Source organism: Xenopus laevis, chromosome 9_10L (assembly GCF_017654675.1).
Source record: "Xenopus laevis strain J_2021 chromosome 9_10L, Xenopus_laevis_v10.1, whole genome shotgun sequence".
Classification (NCBI taxonomy): domain Eukaryota; kingdom Metazoa; phylum Chordata; class Amphibia; order Anura; family Pipidae; genus Xenopus; species Xenopus laevis.
The window spans coordinates 104,819,794-104,833,131 of record NC_054387.1 but is presented as its reverse complement, the minus strand read 5'-3'; the positions used below and the strand labels follow the sequence as shown (position 1 = coordinate 104,833,131).

The 13,338-nt window shown below is 37.1% G+C and overlaps 1 protein-coding gene across 1 annotated transcript; it reads right to left on the bottom strand.

Annotated features, from left to right (window-relative positions):
* Positions 1-2,772: 2,772 nt before the first annotated feature.
* On the bottom strand, positions 2,773-5,786 carry LOC108701554 (QRFP-like peptide receptor). The gene has a single exon (XM_018236357.2). It carries the CDS (start codon positions 5,784-5,786, stop codon positions 4,479-4,481), a length of 1,308 nt encoding a protein of 435 aa, XP_018091846.1. The 3' UTR covers positions 2,773-4,478.
* Between the last annotated feature and the right edge of the window lie 7,552 nt (positions 5,787-13,338).

The following is a 13,338-nucleotide window of genomic DNA, read 5'->3' as shown; positions in this document are numbered from 1 at the left end:
GGAGCCTCACAAGACTTTGTGTCTTGCTTTAGCCTGTAGCTGTCTCGAACAGTCTTGCCTGGTATTTTACTGGGCCAAGCTGTTAAAAATTATTCCTGATACTGATATGGCAACATGGTAGAAAACATGGCACACATATATTTGCTGTTAAAAATTCCCAAAGCAGATACTTTACTATTCATCACAGTTCAGATTTCTGCATTTTTTTTAGAGTTTTTTCCATTTTGAACAAAGTCACAAATTAAAATTTAAGAAATTAAAGAAATTAAATAAATGAATGTTACCTTATATATATAAAAAACTGAATGTAAAAAAACTTAAATAGTTAAAATGTTGGCTAGGACAGCTCCCGTTGACTTCTACATGACCTTGAGAGCTTATAGATGACAACATTTTACATGTGAGTTTTCATTTTCATTTTTGCTCAATCGATATTGAAGAATTTGTGTTTTTTGAAACCATTATTCATATTCATGATTTTTAGTTCAAACAAATTGCAGGGAAAAATAAAATAACCCCCTTAATTCTGTCCCACACAATAAAACCCTAAAAGTAATACAAGTTCTTTAAAAATGGCTTTGCTCTCATAGTGTATAATTTCCAGCTGCAATATTATTTTGTCTTTTGTGGCAAATGACAGTGATGAGTAAGTATGAGTTAAGGGGAAAAAGGGAGGTAGTGTGGTTTATTGTCCAAGGTAATTGTGCATTGTAAGATACAGCATATCTCAGTTACTTCACTGCAAGCCTTAACAGCTGCTCAGTAACATATGCACCTTATTGAAAGCAGCCTCAATATGTTGCTCTGGATTATTATACAACCAATCAGACTGCTGCTCTTGCTGATTTTCTTTCTTCCTCTTTCTATGGTTGTTGAGCAAAAACAGTCTGACGTATTTACTTCATTCAGTTTATGGGGAAGTTTAAGGGAAAAAAAAGAGCACGTAGGAGTAGGAAAAGAAGAGTACATTTTTAGAGGAGAAGGGAATTTGTTTGACAGGGGGGAATGACTGATTTCTTAAGCACAAGAAGATCCGCAACAAGATTTGTCTAAGAGGCATTCAGAAAGATTGGAAAAGCTACACACAATTATCTAGTGTCCCTTGTAATACACTAGCCTGGCTGTAAAATTGTCTTTATTGTTGTCCCCAGGGGCAGATGTACTACAGTGAGTTTTGAAAGTGACACAGCATTAAACTTCGACAAAAGAAGCACTTTAACTAGCTCTATGTCCTGCCTAGGGACTGCGGCCGACTAATGCAACCCTAAGAAACAAACAAACAGCAGCAGGTAGTCCAGTCTACAAACACAGACTAATGAATGTTTTTTTTTTAAACAAACAGTTCACTTTATTATTTTTATTATAAACAACATTGATTTGCGCATAGTTATTTACACGTCATATCGACAGTTATAATACAAAAGGGCAATCGAAACGGAGCCCAACTGTCGACTAAGCAGTGCCAACTTGTAAGGCACTGTCCATATTAGCAGAGCTTAGTCCTGTATCAGTAATTACAGCACACCGGCAATTACACAACAGTTTGTAGACTTTAGCAAGAACAACTGCTTACATTTCCATTTAAGACCCTTGTTATGAATATTTCACCCCCTATTCACAAACATTCCAAGGGTCCCAGTGAATTATTTACAATGAGGAAACTTTAGAGAGCACACATTTGAGTTTTGATACACCAATGCTTCCTCCAAGCTTCTCTCCCTCTTTGCAGTGCCGTTTTCAGAACTTACGTATGTTATTGACTGGAGATGTAGGATTTATTGGGTTCAGCATGGTGTTCATTATATAAACACCTGGTCTTTTGAAGAGAAAAGGCTGTGGTAACATTCTAATGATGCATGATGAAAGAGCACTATTTTAGGCTCTGTTAATAAAATGAATCGGTTGAAAGGTTTTCATGTTGACTGCTGAGAACCAGACATAAGAAATTGGGTCTCTTTTATCGCCTCCTAAGTGCACAGGTGTGCCTCACTGTATGTCTATGTCTGTCACAATAGCATACCCATCGAGAGCAAACTCTGTTCCTGTAAAGAATATTTCATTCACATCACTGTAAGGATCTTGAAAACCTTCTTTAAGAATTGAATACTTGATCTAAGAGGGAGAAATGTCAGTTCGTATCAGACTAGCTCCATACCTACATGTGGTGGCTTTGGATCATGACAATTTAGGTCAACAAGCAACAGGACAAACACATGTTGGACATCCCTCTTTAACAGAAATGACCAGACAGTAGCTTTGTACCTTTGTGTTTGGCTTATATTTAGAATTGGTTGAAGGGATCCTGTCATCGGGAAACATTTTTTTTCAAAACGCAACAGTTAATAGTGCTGCTCCAGCAGAATTCTGCACTGAATCCATTTCTCAAAAGAGCAAACAGATTTTTTTTTATATTCAATTTTGAAATCTAACATGGGGCTAGACATTTTGTCAATTTCCCAGCTGCTCCTGGTCATGTGACTTGTGCCTGCACTTTAGGAGAGAAATGCTTTCTGGTGGGACATGGGTTTTTACTACTGAGTGTTGTTCAGGCAGCTGTTATCTTGTGTTAGGGAGCTGTTATCTGGTTACCTTCCCATTGTTCTTCTGTTTGGCTGCTGGGGGGGGAAGGGAGAGTGATTGAAGTTTATCAGAGCACAAGTCACATGACTTGGGGCAGCTGGGAAATTGACAATAGGTCTAGCCCCATGTCAGATTTCAAAATTGAATATAAAAAAATCTGTTTGCTCTTTTGTGAAATGGATTTCAGTGCAGAATTCTGCTTTAGCAGCACTATTAACTGATTCATTTAGAAAGAAATGTATTTTACCATGACAGTATCCCTTTGCTTTCGGTTAACACATTCTTTTAATTTGGACATTACGTTATCATGTATGCTTTCAACTGAGACAGAATGTGTGCAGTATATTTCAGCAAACATAATTAAAGCACTCATGAATGTCAGTGAGTGTAATACACCTCCTAGCACAGGACATAAAAGATTTGTGTTAATAAAAATACCCTCTTACTGACATTCAAAGCAACCTATTAAACCATAATACAAGATTGAACTTTCTCTTCTGCTTTATATCAGTTTTGTAAAAAAAAATGTTTTCCTCAGACTGTAAAGGAAATAAAAAGGACAACATTTATTTTAGGCCCTTTTGGTAACTGAGTTGCCTATCCCAGGGGTGTTTCTGCCATAAGAGCAAAACGTCAAGCCAGATGGTATGCAAACAACTTTTTTAATATGTATATGTCTATATATACCAATATCACAACAAGAAAATATTTTTACATACCATCTGTCTTGAAATTTTGCTTTTTTTGGGCGTTCAAACGTACCTTGTATTACATTTGTTTCAAATTAACTGGTTTCCCCTAAATGAGACAAAAGGAAATGGTTTATCTGATAGCACCCATTGCTCTATTCTTTTCTTTAAATACTATTGCTTTTTAGAGTGCACTCCATTCTATAATAATTATTGTTGTTTTTGCCGTAAGACAAGGTGAGAACTTCAGCATAGATAATGCTTCTGCAGGAGATGCAAAGAGCTTTTATATGAACTTCAGTTATTTTGGTGCTAGAGTGTAGCACAGCTCTCTACAGTAGCAAGGAAATAATGGATGATGGGATAAAGTTAAAATAACTTGGCTTCACCAGTTCAGGTAGCAAAATGGCCTGGATTGACCTTGTGGAGCCCCAACTTACCACTATAAATGGTCTGGCTATTATATGGGCTTTGCCAGGGGTCATTTGCAGAAGTTTGACTTTTAAATAACATGGCCACCACCATATGAGTAGGTCTCCCCTGCAGCAGAAATTCCACCTAAAGCTTGGTGCTCTTAGTGCCTGATAGCAGATGTTCCCATTATCATTGTATCTATCCCGTGTGTGCAAAAGCTAGACACACCAATAAAGCCTACTCTATTAGGGTACAGAGGGTTTTGACATTTCCCAAGTGTCAAACAGAATGATAAGCAGAATTTCCAGCAATTGAAGACATCCCAAAATTCTGTGCACCTACCTCTATATCGCTTTCACTCCCTTTTTAGTGTGTCGCATTGTTTTCTGAAGCCAATGCTCTCATTTGTTTAGGTACATTTGTATAAAGAGGTATATTTGTTTCAGCTGTTATTTTATTAAAGGCTAAATTCACATCATTTGTACATTGGTTGTAGCACAGTGCTCTTGAATGTTGTGTGCTCTTTCTGACCAAATAATGGGGTTATTCACTTGATAGGTGAAGGTTTTGACAATAAGAAATTATTTTTACTGAAATACTCCATTCAAAGTAATAAAGCATGTAAAAAACAATATATCTAATGTTCTTGATGCTGTCAATCTGTTTTAAAATGTATTCAGCATGATCATTTACTATGATCATATCCATGGTGGTGTGTCATTGGTCATTTTTCTTTCAGACTTTTTAAAATACATATTTCCAAGTCCATCATTTAATATAATGCCACTTTTGACTTTAACATAACTTATGACGTGGTATGGTTTTTACAGAAGTAGCTTCACACACATTAATCACAGGGTAGCAGTTCTCACAGGTGTCCCCCATTGCTAGAGGACAACTGTTTTTAGAGTTCTTGGATGATCTCACTGAGTTTTTGTAAGAGAGCAGCCTCGGCATTGATGGTGGAGATCCATCCGAAAATGAAAAACTGAAGAGAGAAATCATTCTGTTGTGGTAAATGCTCTTCATGTGCTTGGCTGATCTATACAGGTCTCCCACAAAACAGTAACATATTGGGTTGAGACTGGAGTTTGTGAGTCCAAGCCATTGAGCAAATGGTCTCAGATGAAGAATCCAAGGTGAAGGAGTATCATCTTGAGATGGCTGGGGAATGTTAAAATCAATCCAAATGTCCAGCATGTAAACCGGTAACCAGGAAACTGCAAAAAGTGATACCAAGGATACCACCATTTTAGCAATTTTCTTCCTCACTTTGAGCCTGGACACTGGCAAAGACTGGTTTCTTGAGTCACACTCTTTAAAATTGCCGGCAGAGCTCCAAAGTTTGCGTATAGTCAAGAAACAAATAACCATGTTGAAGAGAACTGGCAGGCAATACAAAGAACAGAACAACAGGAAGTTATATGCCTGTTTGAACTCAACATGGGGCCATATTTCTAGACAGATCGGGAAAACAAATGGCAAACCCGGAATGATTGCTATCTCATCTCTTTTGTTCATAAATATCAGAGGCATGCATATACTGGAGGATACCACCCACACCACTACAATGGTACATAATATTTTCTTTTGGGTGAAGAAGGACCTGGCATTAAGAGGGTTATGTACATTATAGTACCTGTTCACACTAATAACTGTTAGGCTAAGCACACTGGCAGATACAGACACAGCTTGGATAAAAGGCACTGCTCTGCACAGAAAATCTCCATATACCCATACTTTATATATCAAGTTGCCAACTGTAATGGGCATACAGATACAAACCACCATTAGGTCACATATAGCCAGATTGATAAGCAGGCTTCTGGTGGCGCTTAAACTAGATGTCCTTCCACTTCGTTTTCCTGTCAGAACCTTAATAGACATTACATTGCCGATAATGCCTACAACAAACGAGAGGACATACATAGCAGTGAGGGTAATAGTGATTGGTTCTTTGTCAAAGAGGAATAACATTTTTTCCAGTTCTTCTACATTCAGCTCCTGGCTATCATTTCCAAGTATCTGTATGGACACATTGCTGTGAACTGTAAAGCCTAGTAGCGATAAGTTAATATCTTCCACGCTGCTAGATGAATTCATTGCTTCTTTAAGGTTGGGGTGGAAAACGTTGATAATATTTTATTCAGATTTAATCTGGAGATCTTGGCATTCCGTCCTGTACTTTGATTTAGTTTGCTTGCCCTGTATTTTAGTTGCATGATGTTCTTGAAGACATACAGTTCTGAAAAAGAAAACGAAATAAGTATGGATGAAAAGATTAGGTTTCTCCGAAGCATTTCATAATTCAGTACTATTTCCCCCAAGAAAATAAACTGCATTTCAATAATGGTTACATTTATCTGATTTCAACAGTGCATTTCTGGACAATGGCATATCATATTGCAGAATATTATTATGCATTAAATGTACTGTGCTTTCCAACAAAACAGTTAATGACGTGGAAAATGTGTTATATTTTGCCAAACATTACATACATACAGGCAAGCCAAAGCAAAGATGATCCATTCCAGTGAAACTGTAGATGTTTTATAATGGAAAGATACATTAGCACATATACCCATTATAACCGACATAATGCAAAGATCAACAAATATATATGATTCTCTGTGGATCAGGTATTATCCTTGTATTTATAGTATACAGATAATAAACAGGGGAAGATTACATTACTGTAAACTCTCCTTGTTCGGCACAACATTTCTATTTGGAAGGGACAATGCCGAAGAATGAAAGAACACTGAAAACAAGGCACGGTTTGTAAGACTTGAAAAGGTTAAGTTGAAGACAGTAATTCTAAAAGCTACTACATGAATCTGGAATGTCAAACCCTCTAGGTATTTTCCTCTGTAAGATCACCAACAAAAAGGACATGATTCTATTCACTAACAGCTCTCATTGAAAAAAGAGTGTGTATTGAGGACTGAGACAGAAATTATATTTGTTTCTTCCTGATGACAGCACCTCAAGACTTGTGTAATCTATGAAATGCAGGGTAAGTGAGCATTGACCAAATTTCAAGTTTTAGGCATGCACTCGCAAACTTCTTGGAGGCGATGAAGAATTCCAAAAAAAGCTTTATTTCACATTAGTTAAAACATCTGACGCGTTTCATGTGTAATCACACATAGGTTCTATGACTACATGTGGTTGCGCACGAAACGCGTCAGATGTTTTAACTAATGTGAAATAAAGCTTTTTTTGGAATTCTTTATCACCTCCAAGAGGTTCGTGAGTGCGTGCCTAAAAGTTAAAATTTGGTCGGACGATTTTCTCCCCTTGCTACGAGTTCGGGGCACAGGCCCCGAGCCACCCCTGAAGAGCGGTGAGTGACCCTGTATTCAAAAACTGTATGATATTAAACCAGTGTCAGGTTCGGGGCTAAAGCACTCGAACCACAATAAATAATTGGTGAGCGTCTGAATGTGAAATGTGTTGAAGTCTTGAAAAGGACTATTTAAATAGCTAAAAAGACAGATGAAAAAACAGAAGTTCAAGCATAGAAGAACCCAAGGGAATTATTTATTGTGCAAGTGAGAAACCGATGCTCATTGAATAGTTTGAAAGTGCTTCAGCCTATCTCCTAAATTTCATTATATATAGCAGCACAGGTTCATGAATCAGTTTTGCAGGCACATCAGAATGACCAATTCACTGACCATGAAGCGTGCGATGGGAATATTAGAAAGGCATTGACTGTTGATGAGGTCTGGGACATAAATGAGAACCTAGGCACCAGTTTTAGACCCCCTCCCCAAGTATGCCGTTATTTTGGTCAAAGGCAGAAAAGAGATCACTTATATTTGTCATTAGTGACAATTTTAAGTTTAACTTCCTGTTATAACTGGAGGACTGTCTTTGGAGAAAGAAGTCTAAAAATTAGCGAGGCAGATGGAAGGAATAGAGGGGTCAAAAGGAGTCAGAACAGAATAAAAGAAGGGTGCAGAAAAGAGATCACAGAATCTAAAAGAAAATGTGGAAACATGTAGGTTTTGGTTTCTTATATTTGTCATTAGTGACAATTTTCAGTTCAACATGTCATAGATAGACAAATGTTTTTAAAAACAGTTGCAGTAATATTTATCAAATTTCTGCTTTTTGCTTTAGCAACCATTGTTATTGAAATGAAAGGAACACATTTTTTCTTTTGCATTGAAAAGTGTAACATTAATAATGTATGGATTGTGAAGGTCAATACCAACCATATGTCTACAGATGAAGAGATCAGTTTTACATTTCTTAAATATTTACAGGGTCTGCCAGGCTCCTTTCATGAGCTTTCTGTCACTCTGATTTACAAAGGACAAATTATGTTTTTTAAATGCCATTAGAATCTCGAACCCACATACTGGATTCAGAAACTAAAGAAATGGTTGGTAAATGAAGAATAATTTTGCTACCCAGGGGAATTCCCTTTTTTCTCTTCTGGTTTGGAGGGTGACAACATTCAACCGGTTCAGATTTCAGACATTAAAGACTAGTGATGCATTCAGCCCAGCATATTACAATAATGAGGTCTAAATGAATCTGAAAAGTAAACTCTCAGGGCCAATTAAAGTACAAAATTGGAAAGGAGGAGGGGAAGGTTGAGAAAGTAAACACTGTATTTTAGCTTTATAATTAAAGTATAAATATGTTTAGCTATACCAGATATCTGGGAAACAGCCAAAAAAATAGGTAGTCACCAGAGAGTGTGAGAGTAGTGATGGGCGAATTTGGGGCGTAATTCGCGAAACAGCGAAAAATTCACATCTCATTTTTCACACCAGCGTCCGTTTTTGACGCCGGCGAATTTTGGCAGTGGTTTCGTGAATTTATTCGCCTGCAGTGAAACGCTGGAATTTGCCGCAAATTCGCACCTGGCGAATAAATTCGCCCAACACTATGTGAGAGTCTTTGAAGTAAATACAGTAATGAACAAAAGTAAATATAAGAAAAAATCTTTCATTAGGACATAACCAGCTTTCTTTTTGTTCAGGCTGTTCATGTCATAATAAAGTTATATATTTCCTTTTGCTCACTACTGTATTTTTTCTGGTGCACAATGGCTACCTGATTTGGATATGTAGTAAATCCTGGGAGCACTGTGTCTCTGCTGTGTGGAGCTGACCTAAAATTTTGGAGAAAAGTCCGAATATTTCATTATGCTAATCTTCTTAATTTTATCACATTGGTTTGAGAAAAAGATCGATCTGCCAATAGTGGTATATTAATCATCACTAAAATATTGCTGGTAAACTGTTGCATAATGAGATGACATTTGATTTATACTATGTGAATAATATGATCGCTAGTATTCTTATGTATTCTTATATTTTTGTAATTGATCCATGAGAAAAAAAAGAAAAAACTCTGATGTTTTAGTATCAATTTTTGGATGTGTACTGCCGGTGACATGAAGTGCCTTTATATTTACTGTGTCCTTTCCTCAATTTGGGAAAATTGTGTAAAAAAAAAAAAGTGATCGTGAAATTTACTATTGAGAAAATGTTGAGAACTCAAATAAAAAAATGTAGTAACCAAAAACTTTTTTTCAAGAAAAAAGCAATCAAGTTACAATTTTGTTTTGAGATGTTTTTTTTGTTTTTTTTAAATTAAAAAAAAAATAAAATCTGCCTACCCATGTCATGTCATTTTGCAGTAGTGGTCAACTGAAGGAAATTAATTTTGTTCATAGATGATACAGTTGGTTGTAGTTAAATGCAAAAAGGGAATATCTGGTTTAGTATATTTGATTTTAAGGATTTATTTAGCCTACTCTAAAGGTTTCGCCTATGCCAATGTCCCTATTTGGAGACACTGTAGGGTTGAGAATGGAGGTTTCCAGTTTTAGACCTCAACAGTGACGAGAGACAAAATTAAATGTATCACTGCTTATTGTAGAGCACATATAAAGCATTTTATTTCAAACAATAATGATTCAATAATTGCAGATACTTTCTGCAGTCTACCATCAATTGTTTTGAGGGTCACAAATTGAGAACGCTAATGCCGAATTATCAGTGATAACAGTAATAGATTTCCTTGGTTTGTTAAACTTAAAATATTTGAGCCTGGTTTTGAACCATGTATAGAAAAAAGAAGAAAAATTGATCAATGCACATTCCCTGGTCCCCTGTCATATCAGTAATCTATGCAGATGCATACATTTACAAAGACAGGGGTTTTTTAGTTACAAAATTATGATCATAAGATTGATAAGCCACCATACCATGTCATGTTAAAACCCAAATGGCGGCCCCTAACTATTTACCTCTGGTCATAATATCAAATGCTAAAGCCTCCCGGCATAAGAGCATTACCTGAAATAAAAGGTCTCCTGACCTGGGCATTGGTTTTCATCATAGGGCTTAGTCCTCCCCCGCCATTAGCTTTCAAAGGGGAGAGATAACCTAGACCCCAGCATTGGTTCCATAAGATTAATCCTCCCCCACTTGCAGCTTTTAAGAGAGAGAAACTGCCCAGACTAACACCCATTTCCAAAGGCATTGTTCCACCATTTAAAGAGACAGGTGTGGGGGTGCTACAACCACATGGAAGCCTGGCCTGCAGCATAGCTGCTGAACTTCCGAACAGAATAGATCTGCTACAATACAAAATGCAAAAAGGAAAGGTTGTGGGAGCACTCCATGGCTTAATAAAAATGTACTAAAATACAATGGAAGTGCTACTGATCTGGCCAAATTAACAACAGACATAGAAAAAAGAAAAAAAATTGATCAATGCACATTCACTGGTCCCCTGTCATATCAGTAATCTATGCAGATCTGCATAGATTGATACTGATATTTTGAACCATGTATGTTCAAAGATGTCCACAGGGTAAAGGAACATGTGCTGTATCTGAAAAAGGCTGTATCTGATTCAAAGAGGGTCAACCAGAAACAATGATGACCATATTATTAAAGAGCAGAAAAACAAAAACCAAGCAATAAACACTATTGCCGGTATGTCAGCCTGCAACAGGGTTAACTAGAATGTACATTATGTTGTGATTAAGGTATCGGTATACCCACTGCAACAGCTGCATGTACAATGGCCTTTCTTCTTTGCAGTGGGTTCAATAGGTTGCCTTGTACACAGATGAATACTGTATGTTCTTGAATATGTTCTTGAAATATTTGAGCCTGGTTTTGAACCATTTATGTTCAAAAATGTCCAAGGAATGTGTGCTATATCCGAAAAACAGCATACCTGGTTTCAAAATAATGATGACCATATTAGTAGAGAGCAGAAAAATAAAGACCATGCAATGATCACTACTGGAGGTATTTCAGATAACATGCAAGCAATGACCACTATTGCAGGTATGTCAGCCTGCAACAGGGTTAACTAGAATATACATTATGCTTGCAATTAAGCTATCTGCATACCCTCTGCAACAGCTGCATGTACAATGGCCTTTCTTCTCTACAATGGGTTCATCTCAAAGCTCTTCTGCCTTGGGTGGCATAATGGCTATCAGTGTTCCAGGGAATTCACTGATACAATAGATTGTTTATAATATTATTTACATTTTGAACTCACTGCATTGTTTGCCTGATGGACTCTGCAAACTCTGCAATTATTGCAATTGTTATCCTGCGCTCTAGTAATGTATTTTATATATCTTTTCCTCCTTACGGAAGCTGCTCTTATTTCATGTAATATATGTTGGTGCAGTAAGAGCCCATTAGCTTTGCTCCTGAAAATATAAGACTTCTTATTATGTGACTTCAATCGATTACAGATGTATATATTAATAACTCCAGACATCAGGATTAACTGTTGATTGCAAAGGATTTTTTTCTCATTATACATGTTTTGCATTAAATAGTCAATGACACCAGTGATTCATATAGTTCCATAAAACCATGTTTACCTAACTGCACATAATCGTTTTATTACAATGTCCCTTTTTTATTTTTTAGACTGCATAATATTACTGTTCTTTAATTTTGTTAAAGCTGCTTCTAGATTCTGCTTTATTCAAAAATGCCATTGTTATGCCTTTCTCCTATAATCCTTTTATCTCTCCTCAAAGCCTTCTTGTCAATCAGAGTAATACACAATGGAATGACTTGATTGTACCTAAACCAATTCACATTCCACAGAATCCAGTGAATGATTAAGACTACTATGGGTCATGGGGATACTCTGGATATGGGTTGCTCCAGTGTTGAACCTACCAATTGTCAAGCTAGTTACTCAACTTTCATTGATTTAGTGGGGTATGATCCTAATACATCCCAGCTCCCAATAACATGAGAGGGCGAAGGTACCGGAGCTCCTTCTCAGCCAGCCATTTTACAGCACATTGTGTCCTCACGTATAAATAGATGTTATTGCAGCATTGAATATGATGGCTAGTTGTTCCATTTCCATATTCAATAACCTAAAGAGGCACATATGTACTAACAGGAAAATATTTTAGGACACTGACATGCAATCGTGTAAAACAACGGACATACCACAATTACACAAGGATATTGAACTGACACCATCATACAGAATGCCTGGCTAACATACAGACTAATAACTGATCTTATCACTCCATAAAAAAGGGCTTTGTCTACCCAAAATGTTGTACATATTTTACTCAATTTTGACTGCCATGATAAAATTTAGATTTATAAATTAGAAATACCCCAGACTACACACAAACAGGTAATTCGATGATATTTATTTATGCTTTAAAGTTAGAAAGGTTATGGTAGATGAAAAATGATTTCCAGTTTCTAAAGTGACATGAAAGGTTATAGCTCTCTATAGACAGAGGCAACCCAAAAAAGTGGTTGGATTGGCTATTTAAAGACTTTAGAGCACATCAATGTGTTGTGCGCAGATCTCCAACATATTGGAGAATATTCTTATATGTGCTGTGAAATGTTGCATTGTTTTAAAGGTGCAGTACACCCTTTTTGCAACAGGAGTGCAATGAATAGGGCTTGTGCCAAATATACATTTTACTCATGGAGGTAGGTGAATGTGTGCCAGAGGGTAGGAAGGTCCCTGGGAGATCGATAAATGATAATTGTGCTGTTGCTGCATATTTTGCTTATTTTGTATAATGTTTGCCATTATATCACCCATTCTTCTTCTGAAGGTAAGAGTGCTGAGTTTAACCCATGCTGTACTGCATATGTTCCCAAATTTCAGAACTGGTCCTCTAGGGGACTAATGAAGTTGATGGGGGCCTAACCTGAATGTCATCTAGGAAACGTTTTGGGTGCATTTGTATTTTCTGTTACAGCTGTTCCTTGAAGCACAGCCTGGTAGTCAGTTGGAGTGAAATCTGGAGTGAAACTTTTATCATTGATCTGTAAGTGATAGTGTTTAAATAGTGTCAATAATCCTTATTTGTATTCAGGGGTGCTTCGCCAATGAGGCGAGTTGAGGCTGTCGCCTCAGGTGGCAGCGCCCCACTAGGTACCAGGGGCAGCAAAAATGCTGCTCCTGGTACTTTAAGAGCAAACTTCCGGGGGAGGGGGGGGGGCAGCAGCAACTGCTGCTGCCTCAGGCGGCGGAGGGGCCAGGATCGCCCCTGTTTGTATTAATTAAAAAGAGAGGAAAAAAACCTGGGAACTATGACTAAAATATGTTAACGCTTTAAAGAAGCTCAAAAACCCTGAGTGAAATATATCTCAGGAAGCAG

What these genes read in the sequence shown, in the direction of transcription:
- LOC108701554 (XM_018236357.2), bottom strand. Translation starts at nt 5,786, where the DNA reads ATGAATTCATCTAGCAGCGTGGAAGATATTAACTTATCGCTACTAGGC.